Source organism: Arvicanthis niloticus, chromosome 1 (assembly GCF_011762505.2).
Source record: "Arvicanthis niloticus isolate mArvNil1 chromosome 1, mArvNil1.pat.X, whole genome shotgun sequence".
In the NCBI taxonomy this organism is placed as follows: Eukaryota; Metazoa; Chordata; class Mammalia; order Rodentia; family Muridae; genus Arvicanthis; species Arvicanthis niloticus.
The window spans coordinates 79,854,277-79,877,660 of record NC_047658.1 but is presented as its reverse complement, the minus strand read 5'-3'; the positions used below and the strand labels follow the sequence as shown (position 1 = coordinate 79,877,660).

Here is a 23,384-nt window from a genome sequence, read left to right as displayed (position 1 = left end):
CCATTTCTGGACCTACCTGATTACATGGCTCAGAGCTTTGCTGGGCCTTGCAGTCTGGTATTTGTAACACTGAATCTCAGATTTAGGGGTGAGGGGAGGGGTCTTAGCAGAGGCAGTAGCATGGGAGAGGTGAGAAGGCCTGATCCAGCTTACCTCTGCTCCACTGACCTAAGGGAAAATAGGGGAGCATGGCAGAATATGGGTGAAGACATGAGAGCCTGGGGAGGGGAGGGGAGGAGTTCTTTTTGGCATCATTTACTCCTTTGTTGGGGTATCAGTTCTAAAGGAAGAAATATATTTTGGCTCATGGTTTCAATTCGTGGTGAGCTGTTTTTGAAGCAGAACATCATGACAAGGAACACATATGTGATAGCACAGGCTTGCTCAAACTGTGGCCAGAGAAAAACAGGAAGGGGAAGAGAAGAGGAAGGGAGAAGAGGAGAATGGAGGGAGGGAAATTGAGGACCAGGAAGAAGCTTTAGCTAAAGCAAATTTGGTCCAGTTCTCCAGAGAAAGAGCTCAGGGACTCAGGCTCAAAGACTGTACTGGAAAGCCCTGGAGGAATAGGGTGTCATGGCCAGGCAGTGGGACCAGGGTCGGATGCGGGTTGCCAGCTGTTCTGCAAGGTGCAGGTATGTCTCTGCACCTAAGGATCTGGGGCTGATGGAAAGGCGGCTGTGAGAGGTGTTCTAGTGTAGGCTGTGGCTTAGGGGCAGGGTGTACTCCTCACCTCAGGGTGTTGAGCCAAGTCCAGGGTGGTGGGTGAGTCTCACTGGGATAGGAATAGATGGTCACCCTCCTCTTTCCTGGGTTGTGGAATGTGGGGGAGGGGGAATTGGCAGGAGCAGGCTATCCACCCAGACTTTTGCTGATGCTAGCTAGCTAGCATTTATGGATAATAAGGGCTGCCTGGCATCAGCCCCTGGCTCCTGCCTGGATTTTCCATAGGGCTGTCTCTATAGCAGGGGCCAAGCCAGAGCCCTGGGTGAGGTTGCCCTAAAGCTCTGAGCTGGTAGGACAACTTGCAGCCCCATCTCTGAGAAAGGCTGCAGGCTCCACTGTGTTGGAGACAGATGTGCCGTTTTCATTACAGGCTCCTGCAACTGGCTTCATTCTGAGGTCAAAAGCAGTGGGGGGGGACTGACCTAGAAGCTTCTGCATACCCACACAGCACACACACACACACACACACACACACACACACACGAACATGCACATGCACCTTAGAATTTGCTGATGTGAAAATTGACTGAAGAATAGAGGCCACCCACCCTTCTGGGTCTCTTGAATCAAGGTCAGTCTAAAAGAGCTGCCCAGCAGGGAGGGTTCCCCTTCCTCAACACCCTCTGCCTCACACTGTCACCTCCTGCTCCCTGCCTGCCCTTAGCCTCTATGTCTGCCCTCATCTCCAAAGCCCCAGCTTAGGGACAAGTACAACCCTGCCACTCACTGGTGACCTTGGCAAAAGACTGATGATCTCATTGCCTCTGTTTCCCTGTATGTAAAGCAGGCTTCTCTTCCCAGTGTAAGAGAGAAGGTGGTCTGTCAGCCTCCAACAAGGAGGGTAGATTGGGAGGTGATTGACAGGTGGTGTGAGGGGGTGGAGTGACAGGTGGGGCCCAGCCGGTAGCATCTTTCAGTTGGGTTATACTTTCTGCCCTCTGTTGCCTGCTTGTCTTTGGTGAACTAATGAGTCTTGGGTCCCTTCTGCATTTTTGTATCCTTATTGTCCTCTCTGGAGTCCTCGTCTGCTAACAGAGGGCTCTAGGAGGTTGTGTCGTGTGATAGGCAGAGCCCTGGTGTAAGCCCTAGGCTGGGAGTCATTTAGTAGAAAAAATACTCATTTATTAGAATGGGCCCCACTAGCTCAAGCTGAGGTGAATCAGGTTGCAGGAGTCTTCATGAGACTTCAATGGTGCTCCTACCCTGAGGTGTGGGCTCTGGGGATGAGGGCAGAGTAATCACAAAGATGTTAGCTTAGACACCGAAGTGGGCCGTGAGTGGATGCTAAAGGAGGCTAAAGACAGTCTGGAATGCACACACCATCCCAACACCCCACATCTGGAAGTTCTTTTTTTTTTTTTTTTAGATTTATTTATTTATTTTATATATGTGAGTACACTGTCGCTGTCCTCAGATCCCATTACAGATGGTTGTAAGCCACCATGTGGTTGCTGGGAATTGAACTCAGGACCTCTGGAAGAGCAGTCAGTGCTCTTAACCACTGAGCCATCTCTCCAGCCCCACATCTGGAAGTTCTAATTAGTCAACCTTGTAGCATCTTTAACACAGGTGAGGCCTTTCCGTGGGAGTCCAGTTCACAGTTGTATTGGAGTTAACTGAGCCTGCTATGACCTTATTTATCTCCAGAGTAGGACAGCTCTGAAGTATTCGGCGGCTAAGACGTCAACAGGAATTTTGGGCAGGGAGAGCAAATCTGTGATGGTGCATTAACATTTTATTTATTGGTGATGGTTGTCGGGGCAGAGTGCACTGGTCATGGCACATTGTGGACATCAGAGGACAATTTTTCGGAGTGGTTCTCTGTCTCCACCTTCTCATAGATCCTGAGAATAGAACTTGAAGTCATCAGTCTTGTGTGGCAAAGCATGTGTATGGGCTGAACCAGCTTGCCAACCCAAAGGTGGCATTTTGAGACTAGTAAGAACAGCAGACAGAATGTCCCCCAAGGGGCTGAGGGACTTGTGTTTAAACTTTGCTTTTTTTCCCACCATGACCTGAGGCGCACTTTTCTCTGTAAAGTGAAGCCTGAACTGTGGGAGCCTGGTGCTAGCCTCACAGGGGTGCCTGGGAAATGTGAGGAGACCCCACTGCTGTCCTCCCTCCTCCCCAGGCTTTTGACCACAGTTTCTCAGAATCTCTTTGCTGACAAACTGTGACCTTAACAGAGATGCCAAGTGATGCCTGTCCTGTGTCTTTCCCCACTTTTTCAGGGTCACATCAAGGCACCAGGCAGTTTCCAGGTAGTCAGTCCTGGCCCAGTCTACAGTTTTTAGTTCTACTTTCAGGCCTCCGGCCTGGATTTTTAAATACAACTCAAGACAACAAAGAAGGTCTCCATGGAATGGCTGCAGCCCGTAGCCAGCTTCTGGGCTATCAGGCTGAGGGAGAAACAGGACAGACAGACAGACAGGACATGGCTACAGCTGCATGGAAGCCTGGAAGCCCTATGCTGCCTTTGCTTTGATTTTGTGTCTCAGCCCTGGTAAAGGCAGGTGTCAACAGGCTGGCTCTCACGGTAGAGGAGGTGGGCTGGTACTGAAGGGTGGGGCCAGGCTGAGATGTACAGAGATGAGATGCCTGTGGCCAGAGGTTAAAACTGAGGTGGCAATGTTGATTCCCAAAAAGGAAAATAAACAAACAACAACCAATCAAACAGCGACAGCTGCTATCTCCTCAGAGGGAGTTAAGTTTTCTGGTGAGAGCCAAATATGAGTGCACACAGTCCCAGGAACTATATGTGATTGTTAGAATATGCTAGGTCCATGGAGTGGCACTATTAGGAGGTGTGGCATTGTTGGAGGAAGTGGGGGTGGGCAATGAGACCCTGGTGTAGAACTCTCAGCTCTTCCTGTACCATGCCTATCTTGCTGCCATGTTCGTGCCTTGATGATAATGGACTGAATCTCTGACCCTGTAAGCCAGCCCCAGTTAAATATTGTCCTTATAAGAGTTGCCTTGGTCATGGTATCTGTTCACAGTAGTAAAGCTCTAACTAAGACACTATAAATTCCTTGTTATAATATGACAATTGTTTCATGAAGGTCATTTTTTTTTCTAGTAGCAGGAAAATAAAACCAGTCATAAACCAAGGCAATGTATTTAAGAATACAGAATGAGCTGCTGAAAATTGGGGAAATATCTGCTGTAGGTCTTGGCTGATATCTGATGACAGTGTGGGTTAATGGAGGCTAAGGGTCAGTTTGTACATGACACAAAGATTTAGCTAACAATCACAGAAGTGGACCAAATATAGAAGTGAGAATGAACAGATAGCTACGAGGTGAAAAATAGCCCAGGACAATTTGGCTCTGTACCTGCAACATTCGACTCCCCACAGTTATTTAAGACCAGCAACACCCTGACTTCCCACAACCCTAAGTCTAGTCAGAGAATCTATCCTGTACAGATTTCTTCACGGTATGTGGCTGGTTTTTTTTGTTTGTTTGTTTGGTTTTTGGTTTTGTTTTTTGTTTTGTTTGGTTGTTTTGTTTTGTTTGTTTGTTTCTGAGAACTTCTGATCACAGGAATCTTAACTATGTTGAGGGGATTGGAGGGAGCCCTGCTGTTCTACAGGCACTCCCCTTGCTGTGATAGAGCCCTGTGCAGAGGTGAGACAGCTGGCTCTGGAGCCCTCTGTGGGGCAGGTGTTTACTTGAGCATCTCATGGCTTTGCTGGGCAGCTTGATTCAGCCAGGCTCCTGACTCTGGCCTTGGTCTTCAGTTCTGGCTCTGTGTTTGAGCAGCAGTCTGCCTTTAGTTCTAGAATCTAAGATAGGATGGCAGGGAGGTCCTCAGCCCTCAGAAATCAAAGCACCTAGGCTTCATGGCCATAGACAGGAAGAAGCAGAGCCTCCCAGCATCCCCACCTGTTACCTCAGGTCTCAGCCACTCTGGTGGCCTGGGCACAGTTGGGTTCCTAGGATGCTGTAGGGTGGGCTCAGATGTAGATGCATGAGCACAGGAAAGAGACTCTCAAACTCAGGGAGGAACAAAAGGCTGCCTTTCTCAGCCTTGTCAGCCCTCGCTTCTCTGTTCTACTCAGGTTAGAGGACATGGCCTCCTCCTCATGTGGGACCTGCTTTTGCTGCAGAGGGAATCTCTGAATCAGACTTTCTTCTTTTTCTTTGTTCCCTCCCATGGTTGAATGCAGATTTCTTAAAGGCAGAGAAAGCCACCCCCCATAGTCATCTCTGCCCCTGTGCCTGCTGCTTCTTCCTCCTTCCCAAATGTCATCTCTCCCACTCTGTTCCCTTTCTGTTGGGTTTTGGAAAAAATATCAGGAGTGTCCTGTTGCACCTCCCAAGCTGCCTGTGTATGGGAGGGTGTGATGGGGAGCCAGGAAAGGCAGCCTCCGCACCCCAGGATCCAGATCCACAGCCAACCTATTTTAAATAGCATCTGTATCGAACATACACTTCTCCCTTTGTCATTACAGACAACATAACCTTGATGCCCACAGTATTCCTAAAGCATGGGGTACTAAACCCAAAGATGATTACGTAGTAGGATATGTGTAGTTTAGATGCAAATTCTATATCCTTTTATATAAGGGACTTGAGCATTTGTGGACACTGTATACTCGTGCAGATATGTGGGGGTAGGCACATAGGGGGCATGCTGGATGCAATCCCCTGGGGATACAGGCTCAACTCACATTTTTACAGACCTCTCTTGTCACTATGGGATCCTGGGTCCAGCAGATGCAGGCTCAGCCCCTTGATGTGAAATCATCTGTTTTCTTCCTGGTATAAGGCAGATTGTAGCTCTTAACATTTCTGGGCCACTGAGCTGGGAAATTTAGGGGAACAAAGGGACTAGCCTGCCATGCTGGCTGAGACCCGGGCTGAGCTGTCAGCTCCCTACAGAGCTCAGCCCACTGGTGGGTGGAGGAAAGAACCTGTAGCTTCTGAGCTAGATGGACAGGACTCCAGGGCCATGTGTAGAAGAGTGACATTAAATTGTTTTAGGGGTGTCTGTTTGTGAGATCTCCTTTGGTGTTTTGTGGAGAAATTGCAGTTGATGGTTTTCTGGTCTGAGCCACTGGTGAGTCCAGAGCTTGCTTGGTATATGAGAATGGTATACCTGTGTCAAACAAGCACCCTGACTCAGGCCTCTCCTTTGACACCCTTTAGAAAGGGCTGGGGCGGGGGGGGGGGAGGTGTTTTAGGTGACTCCATCTTTTTTCTTGGCTAGAGAGCCTTGCTTGGTGAGCAGAGCACAGTCCAAGCTCCCCCTGGTGGGCCCTCAGCTTAGGGCTGCAGCTACTCCAAACCAAACACCCATCTCCTCAGACCTACAAGATTGACCAAGGGATACTCAGTGTGACCTGGGTCAAGGACACCAGCTACTTCTCAGTAATAGCACTCTATTAAGTGCTATTAAGAGAGCCAGAGTCTGTTTGCTGGGACTCAGCTTGTGCATGCTCTGGGCCCGAGCCGCTCCCCCGCCCCCGACATTCTCTGTACATACTGGTATAATTGCCTCAACTCACAGAGAGGAGCTGAGGACCGGCCCCAGGCACAGAAGTCCAAGCCTGTCGTACGGTGCTTTGGCATGTATGGGTCCACACTGGCTCTCAGGACGGAAGATGTTCTTAAATGGAATGAGGCAGGTCCTGTCCTTCACAGAGACCCTTCTAGAATGTTTGCCAGGGTCCCAGGACACCAGGCCTCCAAGAGTCCTTCTCATCTCTGATTATAGTAGTTGGGAGCCCTGAGCCCTTCCACTCAAGGGCTGTGGTGGAAAAATAATCCTTCTACCCTACTTTAGCCATACCTCGTGCGAGATGCCGTGATTTTCCTGTGCCACTATTTCCCAGTTAGCAACGAAGCCGTGACCCCCAAAGCTCTCTCTTGCTGAGAAGGTTCTGTCCCAGAGAAGGGGTGATGGATGATGTCCTAGCCTGGTTTTCGTCTCCTGTCCCTTTTTCCTAGAGCTGAGCTTGACCATGACTCTGACTCACAGATGGACAGATGTTTTTAGCTGAATGGAGCTGGTGGCCATGAGGAGTCGGGGCTGGGAGGTGGGATTCCAACCACCCGGCTTTCACTTTAAAGCTCACCTTGCCTCTTGGCCGCTCCTTAGAACCCAGGAGCCTGTGGAGGGCCCTCTTCAGGCAGGTCTGTGGCTTCCAGGGCCAGTGCCAAGGGAGGTGGTCTCTTCCTAGGCAGCAGGGACTGCTGGGCCTGGCCTCCAGCCCTTCCTGTGCAGTCACACAGGGCCTGGAACTCATTAGCACCCTTTATTAAAACCATCTGTTCTATGTATGAACAACTTTGAGTCCCCATTCTCCCTGCCCTGGGTGTGTGTTTGGGGGGGGGAAGGGGGCACTGAACACAGATGGCGATTGTGTGGTGGATGTGGGAGGCTCAGAGCTCCTGGGGGTACTGAGAAGTAGATCCCCATGTGGACTGCAGGGAAGGAATAGGTGAAAAGCACCAGTGGGCTGACTTCTAGGGTGGCTGGAGCTGGTGGACACTTCTGGGCCGGGATTAACCCGGACTCTGCCTTCCAGGGCAATGCAGATCTATCTAACCCTCTTCGTTTTACTGACAAAGTTGCCCCTCCTCTTTGTCCTCCCAGGAATGTATCATTGATGAGGACTGTGGATCCACCAGGTACTGCCAGTTCTCCAGCTTTAAGTACACCTGCCAGCCGTGCCGGGACCAGCAGCTGGTAAAGATACCAGTAGACTCCACTGTTGTGCCAGGGGGAGAAGATTAGAAGTCCCAGGGGTTCTCGGCTAGGCCATTTGCAAGAAGAGCCTTTCAGTGATGAGGTGAAGTCCCAGAGGGACTGATTCCTGGAGTAATCAGGATGTCATTCCAGCAGGCCTGCATCCACCTCACTCCATGATCTCTGGTCACAACTGTGTGGCTCATGGGTAGAAAAGAATGGGACAGAGGAGAAAACAGGAAGTCCTGCACTGGTCCCTTCCTCTGGGACAGAGCACACATGCAGTCCCAGGCAAGGGAAAGGGCCACCTCTATCCTCCTGGGCTGCTCCCTGGATTTCCGAGCTTCCAGTCTCATTAATAAATGTGCAGGAGGAGGAGGAGGAGGCAGAAAGAGGCTGGAGCACTTCCCCACTGTGGTGCTCAAGCAACAGAAACCCTACGCACCACTCAGCCGGCCTTTTGGACAAAGCCATGGGCTCATGAACTGTTGACATTCTCTTTGACAGTAAAAAGACTCAATAAGTTCAGGAAATAAAGGGTCCCGTGATTTTGCTCAGTCTGTTGAGGAGAGACAGCTGCTGTTGTTACCCAGGCCACTCCCACATCACAGGGCACAGTCCTGGAGATGGACCCCTAGTTGTTCTGTAATTGCTATTCCCTATGGGGCTCTGGGTTCCTGCTCCCAGCATGCTGTCTCCAGCCTGGGCTTTCCTGGCTGACTGAGCAGCCAGTTAGACTCCTGCTGCCTCTACCCATGGCCTGAGGCACCTTCCCTTCTGACTGGGGCTAGTTAAAATTGTGAACGATATAGCTGTGGGTTGTAGGCGCCAGAGATACACAGGTGCTGTTTGTAAAGTCCTGACCTGGGTGGAAGAGAATTAGACTGGACATCCACCTTCTCAGGTGCCATTTTCCTGGGGTTTGACCCATCTTGTACAGACAGCCTCAGTTCCTTGCTGGCTCCTTTGGTTTCTACTAATGCCCCGCCCACCTTGGGTCTGCCTCTTCTCCTTGGGGTGGGGGGAAGGGGAAAGTTGATCAAGCTTCTAGGCTAAGCCTCGCTTCTTTGCAGCTATGCACCCGAGATAGTGAGTGCTGTGGAGACCAGCTGTGTGCCTGGGGTCACTGCTCCCCAAAGGCCACCAAAGGTAGCAATGGGACCATCTGTGACAACCAGAGGGATTGCCAGCCTGGCCTGTGTTGTGCCTTCCAAAGAGGTATGTGTGTTCTCCTGTGGCTGTTGGGAAAACCTGTTCCCAGTCTCATAGTCAAGGGGTTTGCTGGGCCTCAGAGTGCTATCAGCACCCCTGCCACCCTCTTCCATGCAGCAGGGTCTTCAATGACGTCACCAGCTCACAGCCCCCTAATGGGGTAGGACGATAAGACAAGCACCAGATTTGATTTTTCCCAGTTGTTGACTATTCCAGCTAAGTTCTTTCAGGATGCCTGAGTCCAGGGCAAGAGGGGCCCTCCTAGATGGGTGAGATTCCAGGAGCTTGTCCCCCAGCCCTAAAGGCACCATTGGCCCGGGGTTCTTTGTGTGCATTCTCTTTTCAGTTCCCAGCTTCTGTTTTCAGTGCCTCTCACCCTGGGCTAGTACAGGCCCTCTCCTTTGTGTGTCTGAAAGCTCTCAGCTGCCTCCCAGCTCCGCTTTCTCAGCCCCACTGTTCCTCCAGGTACCTGCCACTTCAGTGATTTGCTTGGAGGACAATATTCTAGGGGTGGCTCTTCTAGGCTCCGCCCCCAGCCCCTGACTCCTGGAATTTCCCATTTGCAAGGCCTTGTCCACCCAGGTCCACTGTCCTCTTTGTCTTTACTCTTTGGCCCAGCTCTTCCCACCACACTGACCCAGACCTTTATTGGCACTCTGTCCCCACTTAAAGGGCCTTGGTTCCCCGCTTCATTTCTGCAGGGGGGTTGGCCTCTTCAGGCAGACCCCTGTAACTGTTCCAGTCCTCAGAAATTGGTCCACCCTGAACGGGCACTGCTGTTCTTGTCCTTTCCATGTCTTCAATTCTAACCTCACCTGGGGCTGAGGGAGGAGAGCTGCAACCAGTTCCCTGCCTATTCTCACGGTGACTCTTGGCTGGCTCCAGGCCTGCTGTTCCCTGTGTGCACGCCCCTGCCCGTGGAGGGGGAGCTCTGCCATGACCCCACCAGTCAGCTGCTGGACCTCATCACCTGGGAACTGGAGCCTGAAGGTGCTTTGGACCGATGCCCCTGTGCCAGGGGTCTCCTCTGCCAGCCACACAGGTGAGGTCCCTTCTGTTGACTGTACTGGGGGCTGGGAGCAGCCAAAATATCATCCAGCGGGGCTCAAGAGTAGCTTTGGCTAGGAGGAGTTATTGATTCAGTGTAGGGCAGGAGTGGCTGGAGGTATCCCTGCATCACTAGTACAAAGGGGTCCAGTCAGCATCAAATCTGTAGGTTGGGGCTCTGTTAGCTTCCCAAGTGGGTGCCCTAGCAGGAGGGTGCAGGAGTGAGCCCAGACCATCCCATCGTAGTGGGGGAGGACCACCAATGTGGAAGGCACCTGTGGTGTTAGAGGCTTCGGGCTGGAGGATCTGCTCTTTACATCTTTCTGCCCTGCCACAACCTCTACTCAGCCTTCTGTCCTACCGGAATCCAGGGTCATAGGGAAGCCAGGCAGAATTCCCTCTCCTTTGCACAGAGGCCCAGGGTTACCACGTGTACAGCAGCTGTGGGCTTACCATGTGCCTCCTGCTTGGAATGCAAATGGGCAGAGGGCTTAGGATCCTCTGTGGGACAGTGAACTTCCAAATGCCCATCATCAGGGTCTGCTCCTAGGCAGACAAACCAATAGTTAGTCACATAGAAAAGCAGGCCTAGGATGGTCCCTTAAGGACTTCTCCCAGCTGATTCTTCAGTAAGAAGTTGACAGGAAGCTCCCTAACAAAAAGTAGTGAGTTAGTGAGGCCTGAAGGCCCACAGAGAGTTTGGCCCGAGGCTTCACATGCAGCTGACATGCTCCAAGCCTGCTCTCCAGGATAATGGAGAGAACCTTGACTAAACTTCCACCCTCTTCCCCAGCCACAGTCTGGTATACATGTGCAAGCCAGCCTTCGTGGGCAGCCATGACCACAGTGAGGAGAGCCAGCTGCCCAGGGAGGTCCCGGATGAGTATGAAGATGTTGGCTTCATAGGGGAAGTACGTCAGGAGCTGGAAGACCTGGAGCGGAGCCTGGCTCAGGAGATGGCATTTGACAAACCCATCCCTGTGGAGTCACTCGGTGGAGAGGAAGAGATTTAGACCCAGACCCAGCTGAGTTGCTGGTAGATGTGCAATAGAAATGGCTAATTTATTTTCCCAGGAGTGTCCCCAGGTGTGGAATGGCCACAGCTCCTTCCCAGTAGCTTTTCCTCTGGCTCGACAAGGTACGATGCAGTACACTTCTTTCAGCTGCCCCACTTCTCTGGCTTGAGAAAGACAGGCATGGCGGCTAAGGGCAGCGGTGAGCTGTCCCACATTGTTGATAGACACACTGTCTTGCTCTTCATGGCTTGAAGATTTGTTTGAAGGGAGAGAATGGGAAGGGATGAAGTCTTCCAGTGATGGGCTTGAGGGATCCAGGGAGGAGGGTGCCTGCCTTGCAAATGTGGACCTGGCAAAATGTAGCCATTGCTTTTGTCTCGTGCCCCCTCCATGGGCTGAGGCAGGGGCTACATGGGAGCTAGGCTGCTCTTGTGGCCTCCCACACAGTCACCCTCAGCTCCTACCTCACTGTCGGCACAACCCTTTATAGCCACGCTCCCTCCCACTCACCACAGCTGGGGGGAACTGAGGGGTTTCTCTCAAAGCCCCTTGTTCTCTCTCAACCCCACACCAGCCTCAGTGCCACCAAAAGTCCTTCCAAATGGAGGAGAGTGAAATCCTTTTGTTTTTATTTTTTACTCCTCCGAGGCATGCCTGGAACTAAGGTCAGGCTAGTTTGCATGTCCCTCTAAGGTTAGTTGCTGTGTGGTGGACATTGTCCTCCACCATCTGCTTCAATAACTCTGAAAGCCAGTGTTTGAAGTGCAGTTTGTGTAAATTAACTTGCAGGAAATATACTTGGGTAGGGCCAGAATTGTGAATGAAATTTGCAAAGTTGCTTAGCAACAATGGAAGGCCTTTCTCAATCGCAAGAGAAATCAAAACCAAGCCAGGCTGTGTAAAGTATAGCTATGACGTCCAGACAGAAGGCTGGGCGGGATGTCAGGCCTCAGACGACGGTTTCAGGTGCCAGGAACTATTTCCATTCTGTATCCAAAGTTATTAAAATTTAAGGTTGCACACAGTTGTGTAAGCATGCTTTTCTTTCCTGAGTTTAAAATTTTGTCTACACAAATGTGTTGCCCTCAAGGGTCATGCATAAACGACTTTGGCTGCTCTGTGGTAATTCTTGAACTTTTTCTTTGATTTTCAATAAATAGAAATGCCCTTCATGCAAAAAAAATATATAATAAAATAAAACGATCTGTAGTATAAAGAGACAAAATAAATTCCATAGAAGCAGATTTTCCAGGCATCTGCAGTTCACCTCTTTTAGAATCAGAATATGTTGGAACTCTTTTCCTTGTCTGGATGGGAATTAGTTTTAAGAGAGAAAATACTTTACCGTCTCCTGAAAGAATAAATGGAATATATGAGTCTTCTCTTGGAGGCTCTCTGTAATCAAATGTAGTTCTGGGACTGTGCTAGCATTGTTACTGTAACAGAACAGCTGAAGTAATTAACTTATATGTTAAAAAAGGGTCAATTGGGTTCACCATTTCAGGTTTCAGTCAGGATCCTATTGCGTTGAAACTATGGAGAGGCAGCACAACGTGGCAGGGGCATGTGGTCGAGTCAAGCTGCTCCCTTCTGGCTAAAAGAGGAGAAAGGAGAATGTGCAGTGTTGTCCAGGGCACACCCTTCCCCCTCAGGATCTGGGTGCTCTCACAGAACCCACCCTTTAAGGGTGGAAGGCTTTGGAGCTCTGGTTTTAGTTACTCTTCTGGGTGGTAAAATCAAACACCCACCAAGAAGTAACCTGAGGGATGAGGGTTTATTTTGGCTCCTGGTTCAAGCCAGGGAGTCCTTCATGGCAGGACCCACAGTATGGAGGACCAGGAAGCAAAGAGAGTACAATGTACAACTCAGCTTTCTCCTTCTGTCCCTTTTTATTTATTCTGGGACCCCAACCCTTGGGGTGGTGCCACCTACAATAAGGGCGAGTTTCCTTTCCTTAGAATCCTCTGGAAACTCCTGGTCTCATAGATATGTGCAGAGGTGTGTCATCTAAATGGTTCAAACCCATTCGGTTCCAAGACATAAAAGCGCTATGTACTAACTCTTCCGCGTAGCACCGAGTACCTCTTAAAAGCCTTTAAATCTCATCTGAAGATATCACAGCAAAGAGATGTAAACATTTAGAAAAACAATAAATGTAATTGATGAAGTCACCTGTGTCCATGGTATGGGTCCATTTGTCACTAATCCTGTGCTGGTTAGGATTTGCTGTATTTTATCTGCTATGTTGAAATCCTCTGGTTTTACAGATAAATGTTAAGATTCAGAATAACGGAATGAAACATTAAAAAAAATACTCTCAGGTTGATAAAGAAGATTATTGTAGCCTACTGATATTTGCATGGGGACCAAGCCTTTAACAAGTAGGTCTTTGTGCAGGGGGATATTTTATCCAGTTTGCAACAGAATTGTGACACATTAAGCTCTTTAAGGTCTAGATTAACGAGGCCACTGTATTTTTAGGTCAGCAGGGCAGTAGGGCTCTGATTCATTATATCTCTGAATTTTACGAGATACTAACAGATGAAGTGTGGCTTCAAAAAGATGGATTGAAGTAGCAGTCATATGAGGTGCCATCTAGGGGACATTTAGGGAGTGTCCTGTATTCAGTGTCAAAATTTTCTAGGTCCACTCTATCTCATGGATCACCTGGCAGCTACGTGCCAAGGGCTTCCTCAGAGCCAGGGGTTGTGATGTGGCCCGAGGGTTCCCAGATGAGAGCCCCAACTCTGAAATCATTACAGTAGAAAGCAGGATACAGCTAGACTAAGCAGTGACTGACACAGTCAACCCAGTATGGAGTGTTAGAGGGGCCCCAGCAGGGTACTTAGCTTGGAGGGCTGGCATGGAAATGGGCTGAAAGATGCACATTTACCAGAAAGTCAGAAGCCGGACTTGGACAGGATTCTCAAAGGATAGGGTGACAGGAAGCTTGAGGAAATGCTTAGATGAGGCTGAAAATTGTTTTGAAAACAAAAGCAAAACCAAAACAAAGCCCCCCCCCCAAACAAATAATAAACAACCCTGGTGGGTACTCATCATGTAACAGGCCTTGTCTCCCAAGCTAGACTAGAGCCCCCTTCCTAGAGCTAACTATCAAAACATAAGGACCCCAGGAGAGGCCTGTGTGCTCAGCTAAGATTGTGCCTCACCATCGTTAATGGACCATGGGAAGAGTTGGACAGACTGTGGCTTTCAACTCCATGCCTGCTCTTTTCTTGGATCTCATTACTGCCAGGGAAGTAGTGGCAGGAACTGATGGTTTGCCTCCTTAGTAAGTGATCCCAGCAAAGGACCAGGCTGCCAAGGAGGGATTTCCCCCTTTCCTTGACAAGGAAAGTGGAGGAGCTCCCACCTTCCCATCTTCCAGGATAGGCACTTAAGATGTGGCATTTGGCTTCACAGCCCCTGGGGAAGCTGGGACCTGCCAGGCTGACGTCCTCCATCCTCCAGGGCCTTCAGAAGAGAACTCACTTCTTAGCTTCTGTGGGCCTTTAAGCTGGCAGGCATTCCTTGACTCACAGTCCATGTATGACTTTTCGTATTTCTATGGCTGGTCTGTATCTGGCAAGAGCGACTCAGGGAGGCAAGGTTTAGAATTTGAAGGAATTGTCCATGATGTTCGCAGGCATTACTGCAGGAGTAGAGGTGACTGGTCACATGACTTTCTAATCAGGAAGGAGAGTCAATGGGAAGTGGTACAAATTACAAGACCCACCTCCAGTGACCCACTTCTGCCAGCAAGGATCCACTCCCCTGATGTTCCACAACCTTCCAAGACAGTGCTGCAAGCCGAGGACCAAGTGTTCAAAAACAAATGGGTAGTGGTTGTTTGAATAAGAACTGTCTCCTATAGTCTTAGACATTTGAACACTTGGTCCCCAGCTGGTGATTATGTTTGGGGAGGTTTAGGCAGTGGAGCCTTGTAAGAAGTATGTCACTGGGGGCAGGCATTGAGGTTATACAGTCTTATCTAATGTCACTGTCTGCTGCACATCTTCCTGCTTTGCTGCCATGTCACACTGCCAACATGGACTCTCAAACTGTAAGCCAAAATAAACTCTGAAGTTTATTTTGGTCCTGGTGTTTTATTACAGTAATAGAAAAGTAACACATACAGGTGGCATTTCACAGCCAAACTACACAAGCTCCTTCAAACCCAGGAATAATGGGCTTCTTAGGCTTTCTGCAGTGAAAATTTCTCCACTCTCAAGGGCTATATAAGTAGATGGGAGCCCACGTGAGCAGGGTGATTTTTACCCCAATGAGGTCCTTGATCATTATCACATCTTCAGCCTCTGTGCTGCACAACGTTCCCAGGATTCTGTTTTGGGCCCTGGACATCTCTGGGTGAATTATTCTGTTTAGCACAGAAGTCTGAGTTTGAGGTCTAGAACAAAAGCAATTCTGGTCATATTTCTGAATTACGTATGTGTGTGTGTACATGCACGCACACGTGTGCATGTACGTGTGCACGTGTGTACATATGTGCATCTAGGTGTATATATGTGGAGGCAAAAGATGGGGTCAAATTCAAATAGTTGTGTCTTTTGTTTATGGGACCTATGGACATCTACCACTACGTGTCTAAGAGAGAACAGTGGACTCACTGCAGATGGCTGTTCATGAGCACAGCCATCTCTTTCCCACCTGCCATCAGCAGTGGTACAGGAAGGTAGTAGGTGACCATACCTCTCTTCCCTGCATCCTGAATCGGGCAGCTTTAGGACCATAGTGTATGCTGAGGAAGCACACTATTTTTGAATGAATGACACAAATTTAAGGTCATACTGTTGCAATAATACAAAGCAATACAAGTTACAGACTGCACTGAGAACAGGCTTCCCAATGGGCTCATTCAACAGGGCAGTCTAGTTACTAGAAAAACCATTTTTTGTATTTCCACAAACTGGCACAAGCAGGCTATATGAGCAGTGAGATTTTTCAATATTTTAAGTGTGCTTATAGTATGGGGAAGTTGGCAGCACTCAAAAGCAGAAAGGGGTGCTATCTTCCAGTAATTTGGGGATGGAGTACACCAGTTAATTCCTAGTTCCAACCTGTCCTGATCAACTTCTCTGGGATGGTTAGTAGCAGCGGTGGCAGGTGCAGTGCACATCTCTCGGCTCTCACTTGTCTTCCGACATTAGCCAGGCCGATCCCTGCATTCTCTAAATGACCAGACAGTAATGAAGAGTTCATCCCATGGTTTTGGTAGCTTCCAAAAGCCAACTTGTGAAAACCACAGATCTAGGAATGATGATTCCTTGTATATTGGCTGCTCTGAAGGAGCATCTTCAAATTTTCATGTACATTCAGGTGAGGTGGCTAAGAGCCTCTTTTGAGCTGCAAGTTGGACACAGGCCATTTACTAACCTCCTAAAAAATGGCAAACATACCATTTTGCATTCGAATCCAGGATTCATGGCTTTTAAAAGGACTATTAGTGACCAAAGTACTGTTTTGTTTTAAAAAAAAAAACATACAGAACTGTTAGGCTAGAATAAGGATCCACATTACTGGATAGACTATAACTTACAAGTCTTAGGTTCACGAATTGTGAGGTCTTTGTTGCTGAACAGAGGTGGAATCCAGAGGGAGAATGACAATACCCAGCTACCAAGGAAATCCTAGAACCCAGCAGGGAGACTCACTGCATTCTGGAGTATGGACTTACTCGCCACTATACTGTTGTGATGCTGGGCTCTCAAGTGGCTCAGACCATCAGGCTATCTGCTTCCGACCATGGGTGTGCCACTATATGCCACAGCAAGGCTGGCAACCAATGGCTCTTCTGTTTCTTCTCCTAATTCATCCATCTTCCTAATTGTATCACACTTTTCATTTCAAGGCATGAGCACTCTAGTGTAGGCTCCTTCACACTGTCACAATTACTATCCCGTACGTATATTCCCTTGGTTTGAGAAGTGGACCTTCAGCAAACAAGCCTCTGTAGGCCCGTTCACTAGGACCTAGTAGTGAAGTCAGAGCTGTGGATCCATGACTAGAATGCCCTTTACCTTAGCCAGGGCCTCAGAATACACCACGTGCTTCTAAAAGTCTGCACCTGGGTGACACAAATTCATCTGACCTGCATAAAAGCCCTTCAAAATATCTGTGATCCCTAGAGGAGGGTCACAACTCAACACAGTGGCCTGCCTCAGGCTCAGGAGACAGGCTACGGCAGGCTTTAGACTTCACTACTCTGAAGCTCAGAGGGGCTGAACCGCAGTAGCATCGTCCTTCTGACTACACTGTGAAAAGGTCTTGCTCCTTGCTTTCACTCACTCCCATGCACTGAGAAGTGAGCTCTTAAACTTCCTTTTCTATGAAGCATTTCCTCTATTCTTTCTATGCGCACTATGCCTGCAATGACTCACACAGCATCAACAGACCCAAAACAGAAGGCACAAGGAGGAGCAGACAAATGGGAAGAATTCTGCCAGTCATGGAGGGACCCTACGCTAGACTAGAGCCAAGGCAACCAGGTCCACTCTGCTGGCAAACCAGCGTCTACTGCTTTCCAGGAAGCCAGTCCTAGGGAGCAGATCGATGCCCAGGTCCCAAGTAAGAAGGCCTGGACCAGATCCAAGAGACTTTTAGACAGAATTGTTAATTATACTCAAACCAAAGAGTCAACATTTGCTAATACTCTCATTAAGTATTTCTTAGAAAAAAAAGGTAAAAATCTGATTCTGAAATAGTCAGGAAGTTAAACACATCTTTTGATCTGAAAACCTCACTACAAATATATTTCATCACAGAATAAGATACTTATTCCATACAGGTAACAAAGTGCTGTATTTAAAGATGACAAATTCATCCTGTACCCAGATCCATTGTTGTCCCCGAGGTTAATGACTAAGATAACACAGCAACATGAACAAATGTTTTATTGGCATGTTCATTGTTGTAAACAGCATCTTGCATGAAAAAGTTTTACCAAAACCTTTTGACTTTTATAAATTAGATAGTATTTCAAAGTTTATGTAGAATTGTATTCTTTGAAGTTGTACTTAGCAGAGCAGAAGAAGCCTGCTGACTCTAGCACACTCTGCAATGAATCATGTGGCACCAAGTCTACACCAAGGCCCCCGAGAAACTTTATTCCATATGATGGGCAGATGGTTCCCCAAAGTTAAACTACAGAACTACAAATCGACTCTTAAAAATTAAAATGGGACTTTACAAGCATACTAGAAGACTCAAACTTGAAGAAATTCTTTGAAAATAAATGTACAGAGAAAAAGATCTTGAAGCTACTGAACAGAGAACCCTCATTAACGAGCAAATACATCCTATGGAGTCTCAACGAGGAGTACATAGACAAACTGCTGAGCTTCAGTGTACACAAATGTACATGACGAATGAGGCAAAGGAACCTTGGCAGACAGCGGCGCTGCGGCTGGGAGAACAAACAGGACCGCTGTATTTACATGCCGAGTGAAGGAGGGAGACATTCTCTACATCCATAGCTTACAGACAGTTGTTCTAGTCACAAACCTGTAGCAGCTGAGCACACCTATTGGGCGTGGCCCAAGGAAACAGATGTTGGGCTGTCTCCCTAAGGTTCTTAATACTTTGCAAAAAGTCAAACAAAATAAGAACAAGCCTTCCTAATTCCTCTGTGGGCTACGCTGGTTCTAAGAACTCCTTCAGCTCCTCTTTGCTGCTTTTCAAAAGTCAACACAGTTGCATTTGCTTCTTAACTGTCAATGAGGTAATGTGTGTATCAATGAAATAAACAGAAGATTCATTCATTCATGGCCTTTGCACAGCTTTTATTATTAAGCTATGAGCATCCTGTTTGAGGCTAGTTTTACTAGCGGCTATGTGCACATTTGTCCGCAATCAATGAATCTACTTGTCCCCCTCCCTTCATAGTAGCAGGCTTTGCTTGTTTCTCTTTGCACATCCTTGGCTTTACAGTACATTTGACCATAGTGCACAACATGATTCCAAGTCAAGACAGTGGCCCACTGGGCACTGAGCTTCTGATTGGTGAAGGGCGGTCCAATCAGTGCTGGTGTCATGGGGTTACCCAAACCGTGTCCGGCCAAAATGGCACTACCCAGCAGTAGTGAACCATCTACTTGAATGAGCCTTCAGGGGAAAGGCTACACTGCAGTCAGTCTTGAGCCACATCTTTATTTGGTGCCCCATCCAAGTAGATCTTGAGTGCTTTCTCTTTACGAGGGGAGTATGTCACACGATGTCCCGTCTTCTGCAGTCGGCTGCTTTCCTTTTTCATCAATTCATTTCTTTGCTCATCTGTCAATTCCATTACTTCTTCTGTTTTATCCCTTTATGTAAAACACAAATGCGTTAGTCCAGTTGGCCACTTACCCTGTTCACTCACATCTCAATACTATGGTGTTCTTCTTGCTCTGACACACTAGGATGTACTACGTTGCTAATGGGAATCACATGTGCACAGAACTCATTTCTTAAAATGGCATAGAATCAACTCATGTGAGTATTAAAAGTATACAATCAGCACTGGTGACATCTAATTACAGCAAATAATAGCTCCAGGAAATAGCCTGAGTTCTCAGCAAAGACAGCACTGTTACCATTTTCTAGATAAGAGCCAGGAAAACAACAAGGCTAGATCTGAACTCCAGGTTCCAAAGACTATTTTCCTTTGTATGTATGCTGTCCAACATAGCAGCTAGAGAGCATCTGAGGTATGTCTTGTCCACATGGAGTCATGCCTGGAGTTCGAGACACAGTATCTCTTAGACATCTACAAGTGAAGGAATGTAAGCTACCCCAGAATCACGTCAGTGGCATGCTGTAGTAACATTTTGTATGCACTGGATTAAAAGAATTTCTTGCAGTTACAATTCATCTCATTGGTTTTTTTTTTTTAAAAAATATTTGTTATGTGAATGGGTACATATGTGTCATGGTATGTATGTGAAGGCTGGAGGACAACTTGGGGGAATTGTTTCTCTCCTTTCATGTGAGTTCTAGGGTGGCAAGTGCCTTTACCTGTTAGGCCGTCTTGTCTGTCCTCCCTCACTTATTATTTTTCTTTAGGGAATGGTTTAAGATAGGGTCTCATGTAGCCCAGGATGGTCTCAAATCTATTTATAGCAGATACTGGCTCTGAACCCTGATCCTCTTGCCTCTCCTTCTCTGTTGCTGGGGTCACAGGTGTGCGGCAGCACATGGTCTTCCTAATTTAACTAAGGTACTCCAGGCTTCAAGCTGTGATGTGCAGCATTCACTGTATTTCTACTGCTCAGTGCTGCTATGTTAAAGGCCCTGTAAAGATACACCACCACAAATACATCGGCACTAGCAACAACAAAATCACTGTACTTTACCTATAAAATATGACGGCACCATCATCACAGATATAAAGAGGCCAAACATTCAGGGTAGAGACTTTAGGATTCCAGTCCAAATCTTGATGAATATCAAGGACAGAAATATCACAGGGGAAGGTTCCCCTACCCTGAGGAGAGAAAGAATGACTTCATGAATCACAGCTCGAACCACACCTACAGCACACCAGCACTGGGATGCAAACGTTCTCAGGCTTTACCTTGGCAAATTCAATGTCTTCCAAAGGAATCCCACTGATTTCACTCAGCTAGGAAAAAAAAGTCACATGTAAGTTTTTTAAAAATAATTTTCTCAAGAAGTTATTTTCCTTTTCTTCTGAAACAAAATTAGCAGGACTTAAAACTTTGATATTTAAAAATTAGAGGCAGACAGCGAAACCCACTTCTCTGCTCACCATGTAAACCCATTCCCCTAGAACATGCTAGCATACTCCTTCCTGACTCAACTCTACACCAACCATATTCATACATTTCCAAAAGCACAAAGTTCTACTCTGAGCTATCTCTACACTCACTGCACATGGCCAATGTGGAAACAGAATCCAGAGTAACCTCGTGGATGCTTTTGGGGAGTGTGCAGTTCTGCTCCTCTGAGAAGCTGACAGCACCTAGACAACATCTATCACTCTGAAAACTTACCGGAACAATACAGTCTTGCCCCAAAGCTGGACAAGTCAATTTTCTAAGTTTCTGGTTTTCTAAATCCTCACCGAGTGAAGAGCTCAAAAGGAGGTTATACTTCGCCTTTGTTCTTCTTCTACAAACTGCCCGCTGCTGACCTTTGCCCACCTAAGGATTAAGCTGCTTATGTTCTCTTTGTTAAGACAGTGACTGCTTTTAAACAAGGGACATTAGTAAGTGTGGCACATGCCTTTGATCTTAATGCTGAGAGACACAGGCCAGAGATTTCTGTGAGTTCAAGGCCACCCTGGTCTACAGATTAAGACTCCATCTCAACCAAACCAATTCCCTACCACAGGGCCATCATGTTCCACAAAGTTTCAATACTTTCTTGTCTTTCTTGACTTCTAGCTATGGTTGTAAGCTCACAATTACTACTTGGGATCACATGGAACATTTAGGCTTTTATATGGTGTATCCTTTTTCTGGCTTTTAGCATTAGATTAGAAGTATTTTTCTCTAAATATTTGAGAAGCACATGTATCATTTTCCTTTATTTCACATATAAATAAATTTAGAATTATTTGGGGAATTAAACCCAGGCAACTGCAAGTGAGTTACTTCTTAAGTGTAGGAAGTTCAGGCATGCATTATGGGAATGAAAGGTTTTAGAAAACGCCTGCTGAAGTAGTGCCACTACTGATGGAGAAGGCGCTCCCCCTCCCCTAGACTCCTTAACTGCTGTGAAATGCAAAGCACATCTTCATTCTCTAGTCAACTCCCTTTAATAGCCAACCACGCCGAAGTTTCTTTAGCTTCTGTGACCAGCTAATCTTAAATACTTAGGACAAAGTTGGCAAAATAATGAAAAGTGAAGGTTCTCCTCTAGACAAATGAAACAAATAATTTCAAAACATAAGGAGCTCCAAGTGACCCTCGTGGTACAACGTATGACAGAGACCAAGGAAGACTCATGCCGTCAGTGGCTAGTACTTACTTCCTAGATACCACAGAAAGACATATATTGCCTCATGAATGAACTTACCTTCTCTCGAAGCTCATCAACACTGTTGCTCTCCAACACAAGCTCCTGGAAGGGATCCAACTTCATCTCTGAAGGCCTCCACCGTCTTGTTAAAATGGCGAGCTGTGACATGGACTTCATCTTCTCTACACCTAAGAACATCCAGGATTATACCCAGCAGTCTGTTTTCTCTAAGGGCTTATAATCTTACTTTTCCTGTAGTTCCTAACTAGACAAAAAGAATTTACAAATTATATTTGCGCGCGTGCAGGTGCTCATAGAGGCCAGAAGGTACTGGATTCAATTGAAGCTGAAACTGCAAAAGGTTGTTGAGCTGCCTGATCTGGATGCTGGGAATCAAACTCATGTCTTCTGAAAGAGCAGCATGAGCTTTTAAGCACTGAGCTATTTCTTCAGTCCCTTTAAAGAATTTATGTATTGATTTTATGTGTATGGGTGTTTTGCTGACATGTGTATCTGTGTACCATATGCATGTTTGGTGTCCTTGGAGACCAGAAGAGAACATTATATGGAACTGGAGTTACCGATGGTTGAGAGGTACTGTGTGAGTGCTAGGAAGAGGAACTTGTGTCCTCTGCAAGAGCAGCCAGTGCACTTAGGTGCTGAGCCTGTTCTTTCTTTTAAAGCAGGTGCACACACAACCCTCCACTCTCAGAAGACAACTCTCCCTAGCCACCATCTGCCCGTCAGTGCCCCTAACTGACTGCTTTTTCAGTTACTCTCCCCTTTAGGTCTTCAAGCTGCTCCTCCAGTGCCAGTAGCACCCACTCCAATCTAAATTACTATCAAGCCATCTTCATTTTATTTTCTCTATTGACCCAAACTAACATCAATTCATCTTTCATTGAATCTGAAATTCAGTGGCTCTTCAAAATCCACGTGTCATTCACCTCTCTGGTAAGCAATTTACAAGTGAGACACCTGCAGGTCCATCCCTCCCAGATTTAGCATATGGGGACAGTCTCTAGTTTACTCATGTTTATAGCACCAGAGACTAGCAGCATCTGGTAAATTATGGCTGAATAAATGCTGCTGGGATTTAATCACATGACTCGTTTCTTACCCATTTATTTTGATGCTAAAATGTATACAGACATGATACAAGGCAGGTTATCTACTACCTGGTGCCAACTCCTATGGCACTGGCCTATTTCTGTGACCTTCATGATCCTGTCTCAGTCTGCTCAGACATGAATATTATTTTCTCAGGCCCTAGACATCCCAAGAACACCTGCATGCAGCATTTGCTTGGTGTCCTGGTAGTTCTTTGCTTCCCCAGTTAACTTGTAAAGTAATTTGAAGTTTACCTTGTTAAATTTAAGTTATTTTAGATTAAAAATAGCCAGTAAAAAGGAATACTGAATTCTCTAAGAACTATCGTCATCCTATTTTCTAGATTGTAGACAGAGACAGAGCTAACTGTTCAGTTCAGTGTGACCTCCCAGAAGCCAACTCTCCATCCACTACTTCTTTAAGAGTATTAGTTAGTCCCAGTGCTGAGAGTGGGCTTGTGTTGGACACAAGTGCTGATCCAGGTCACTGTCATGGGCCCAGCTGCTTACTCTAAAAGACACTGGGTCCAAGTTTCAAATAACTCAGAATGTAACCTTATTATAGTTATGGAATCAAAATAAGCTTATTAGGGTGGACCTC

General features: G+C 47.1%; 2 protein-coding genes across 6 annotated transcripts in view; one reads left to right on the top strand and one right to left on the bottom strand.

The window, feature by feature from the left end:
• The window catches only part of Dkk3 (dickkopf Wnt signaling pathway inhibitor 3), a 41,981-nt gene extending 29,116 nt beyond the window's left edge, over positions 1-12,865 (top strand). For both annotated transcript variants that reach the window (XM_034499103.2, XM_076940963.1), the window contains exons 5-8: positions 7,327-7,419; positions 8,493-8,637; positions 9,517-9,673; positions 10,472-12,865. In XM_034499103.2, the coding sequence (XP_034354994.1) occupies positions 7,327-7,419; positions 8,493-8,637; positions 9,517-9,673; positions 10,472-10,691 (615 nt within the window). In that variant the 3' untranslated portion in view covers positions 10,692-12,865. The remainder of the gene's footprint in view (positions 1-7,326; positions 7,420-8,492; positions 8,638-9,516; positions 9,674-10,471) is intronic.
• A 4,723-nt stretch (positions 12,866-17,588) lies between these two features.
• The window catches only part of Usp47 (ubiquitin specific peptidase 47), an 83,546-nt gene continuing 77,750 nt past the window's right edge, over positions 17,589-23,384 (bottom strand). For all 4 annotated transcript variants that reach the window (XM_034494488.2, XM_034494496.2, XM_034494468.2 and 1 more), the window contains 4 exons: positions 21,732-21,862; positions 20,266-20,313; positions 20,045-20,175; positions 17,589-19,015 (listed from right to left, as the gene is read on the bottom strand). In XM_034494488.2, the coding sequence (XP_034350379.1) occupies positions 18,841-19,015; positions 20,045-20,175; positions 20,266-20,313; positions 21,732-21,862 (485 nt within the window). In that variant the 3' untranslated portion in view covers positions 17,589-18,840. The remainder of the gene's footprint in view (positions 19,016-20,044; positions 20,176-20,265; positions 20,314-21,731; positions 21,863-23,384) is intronic.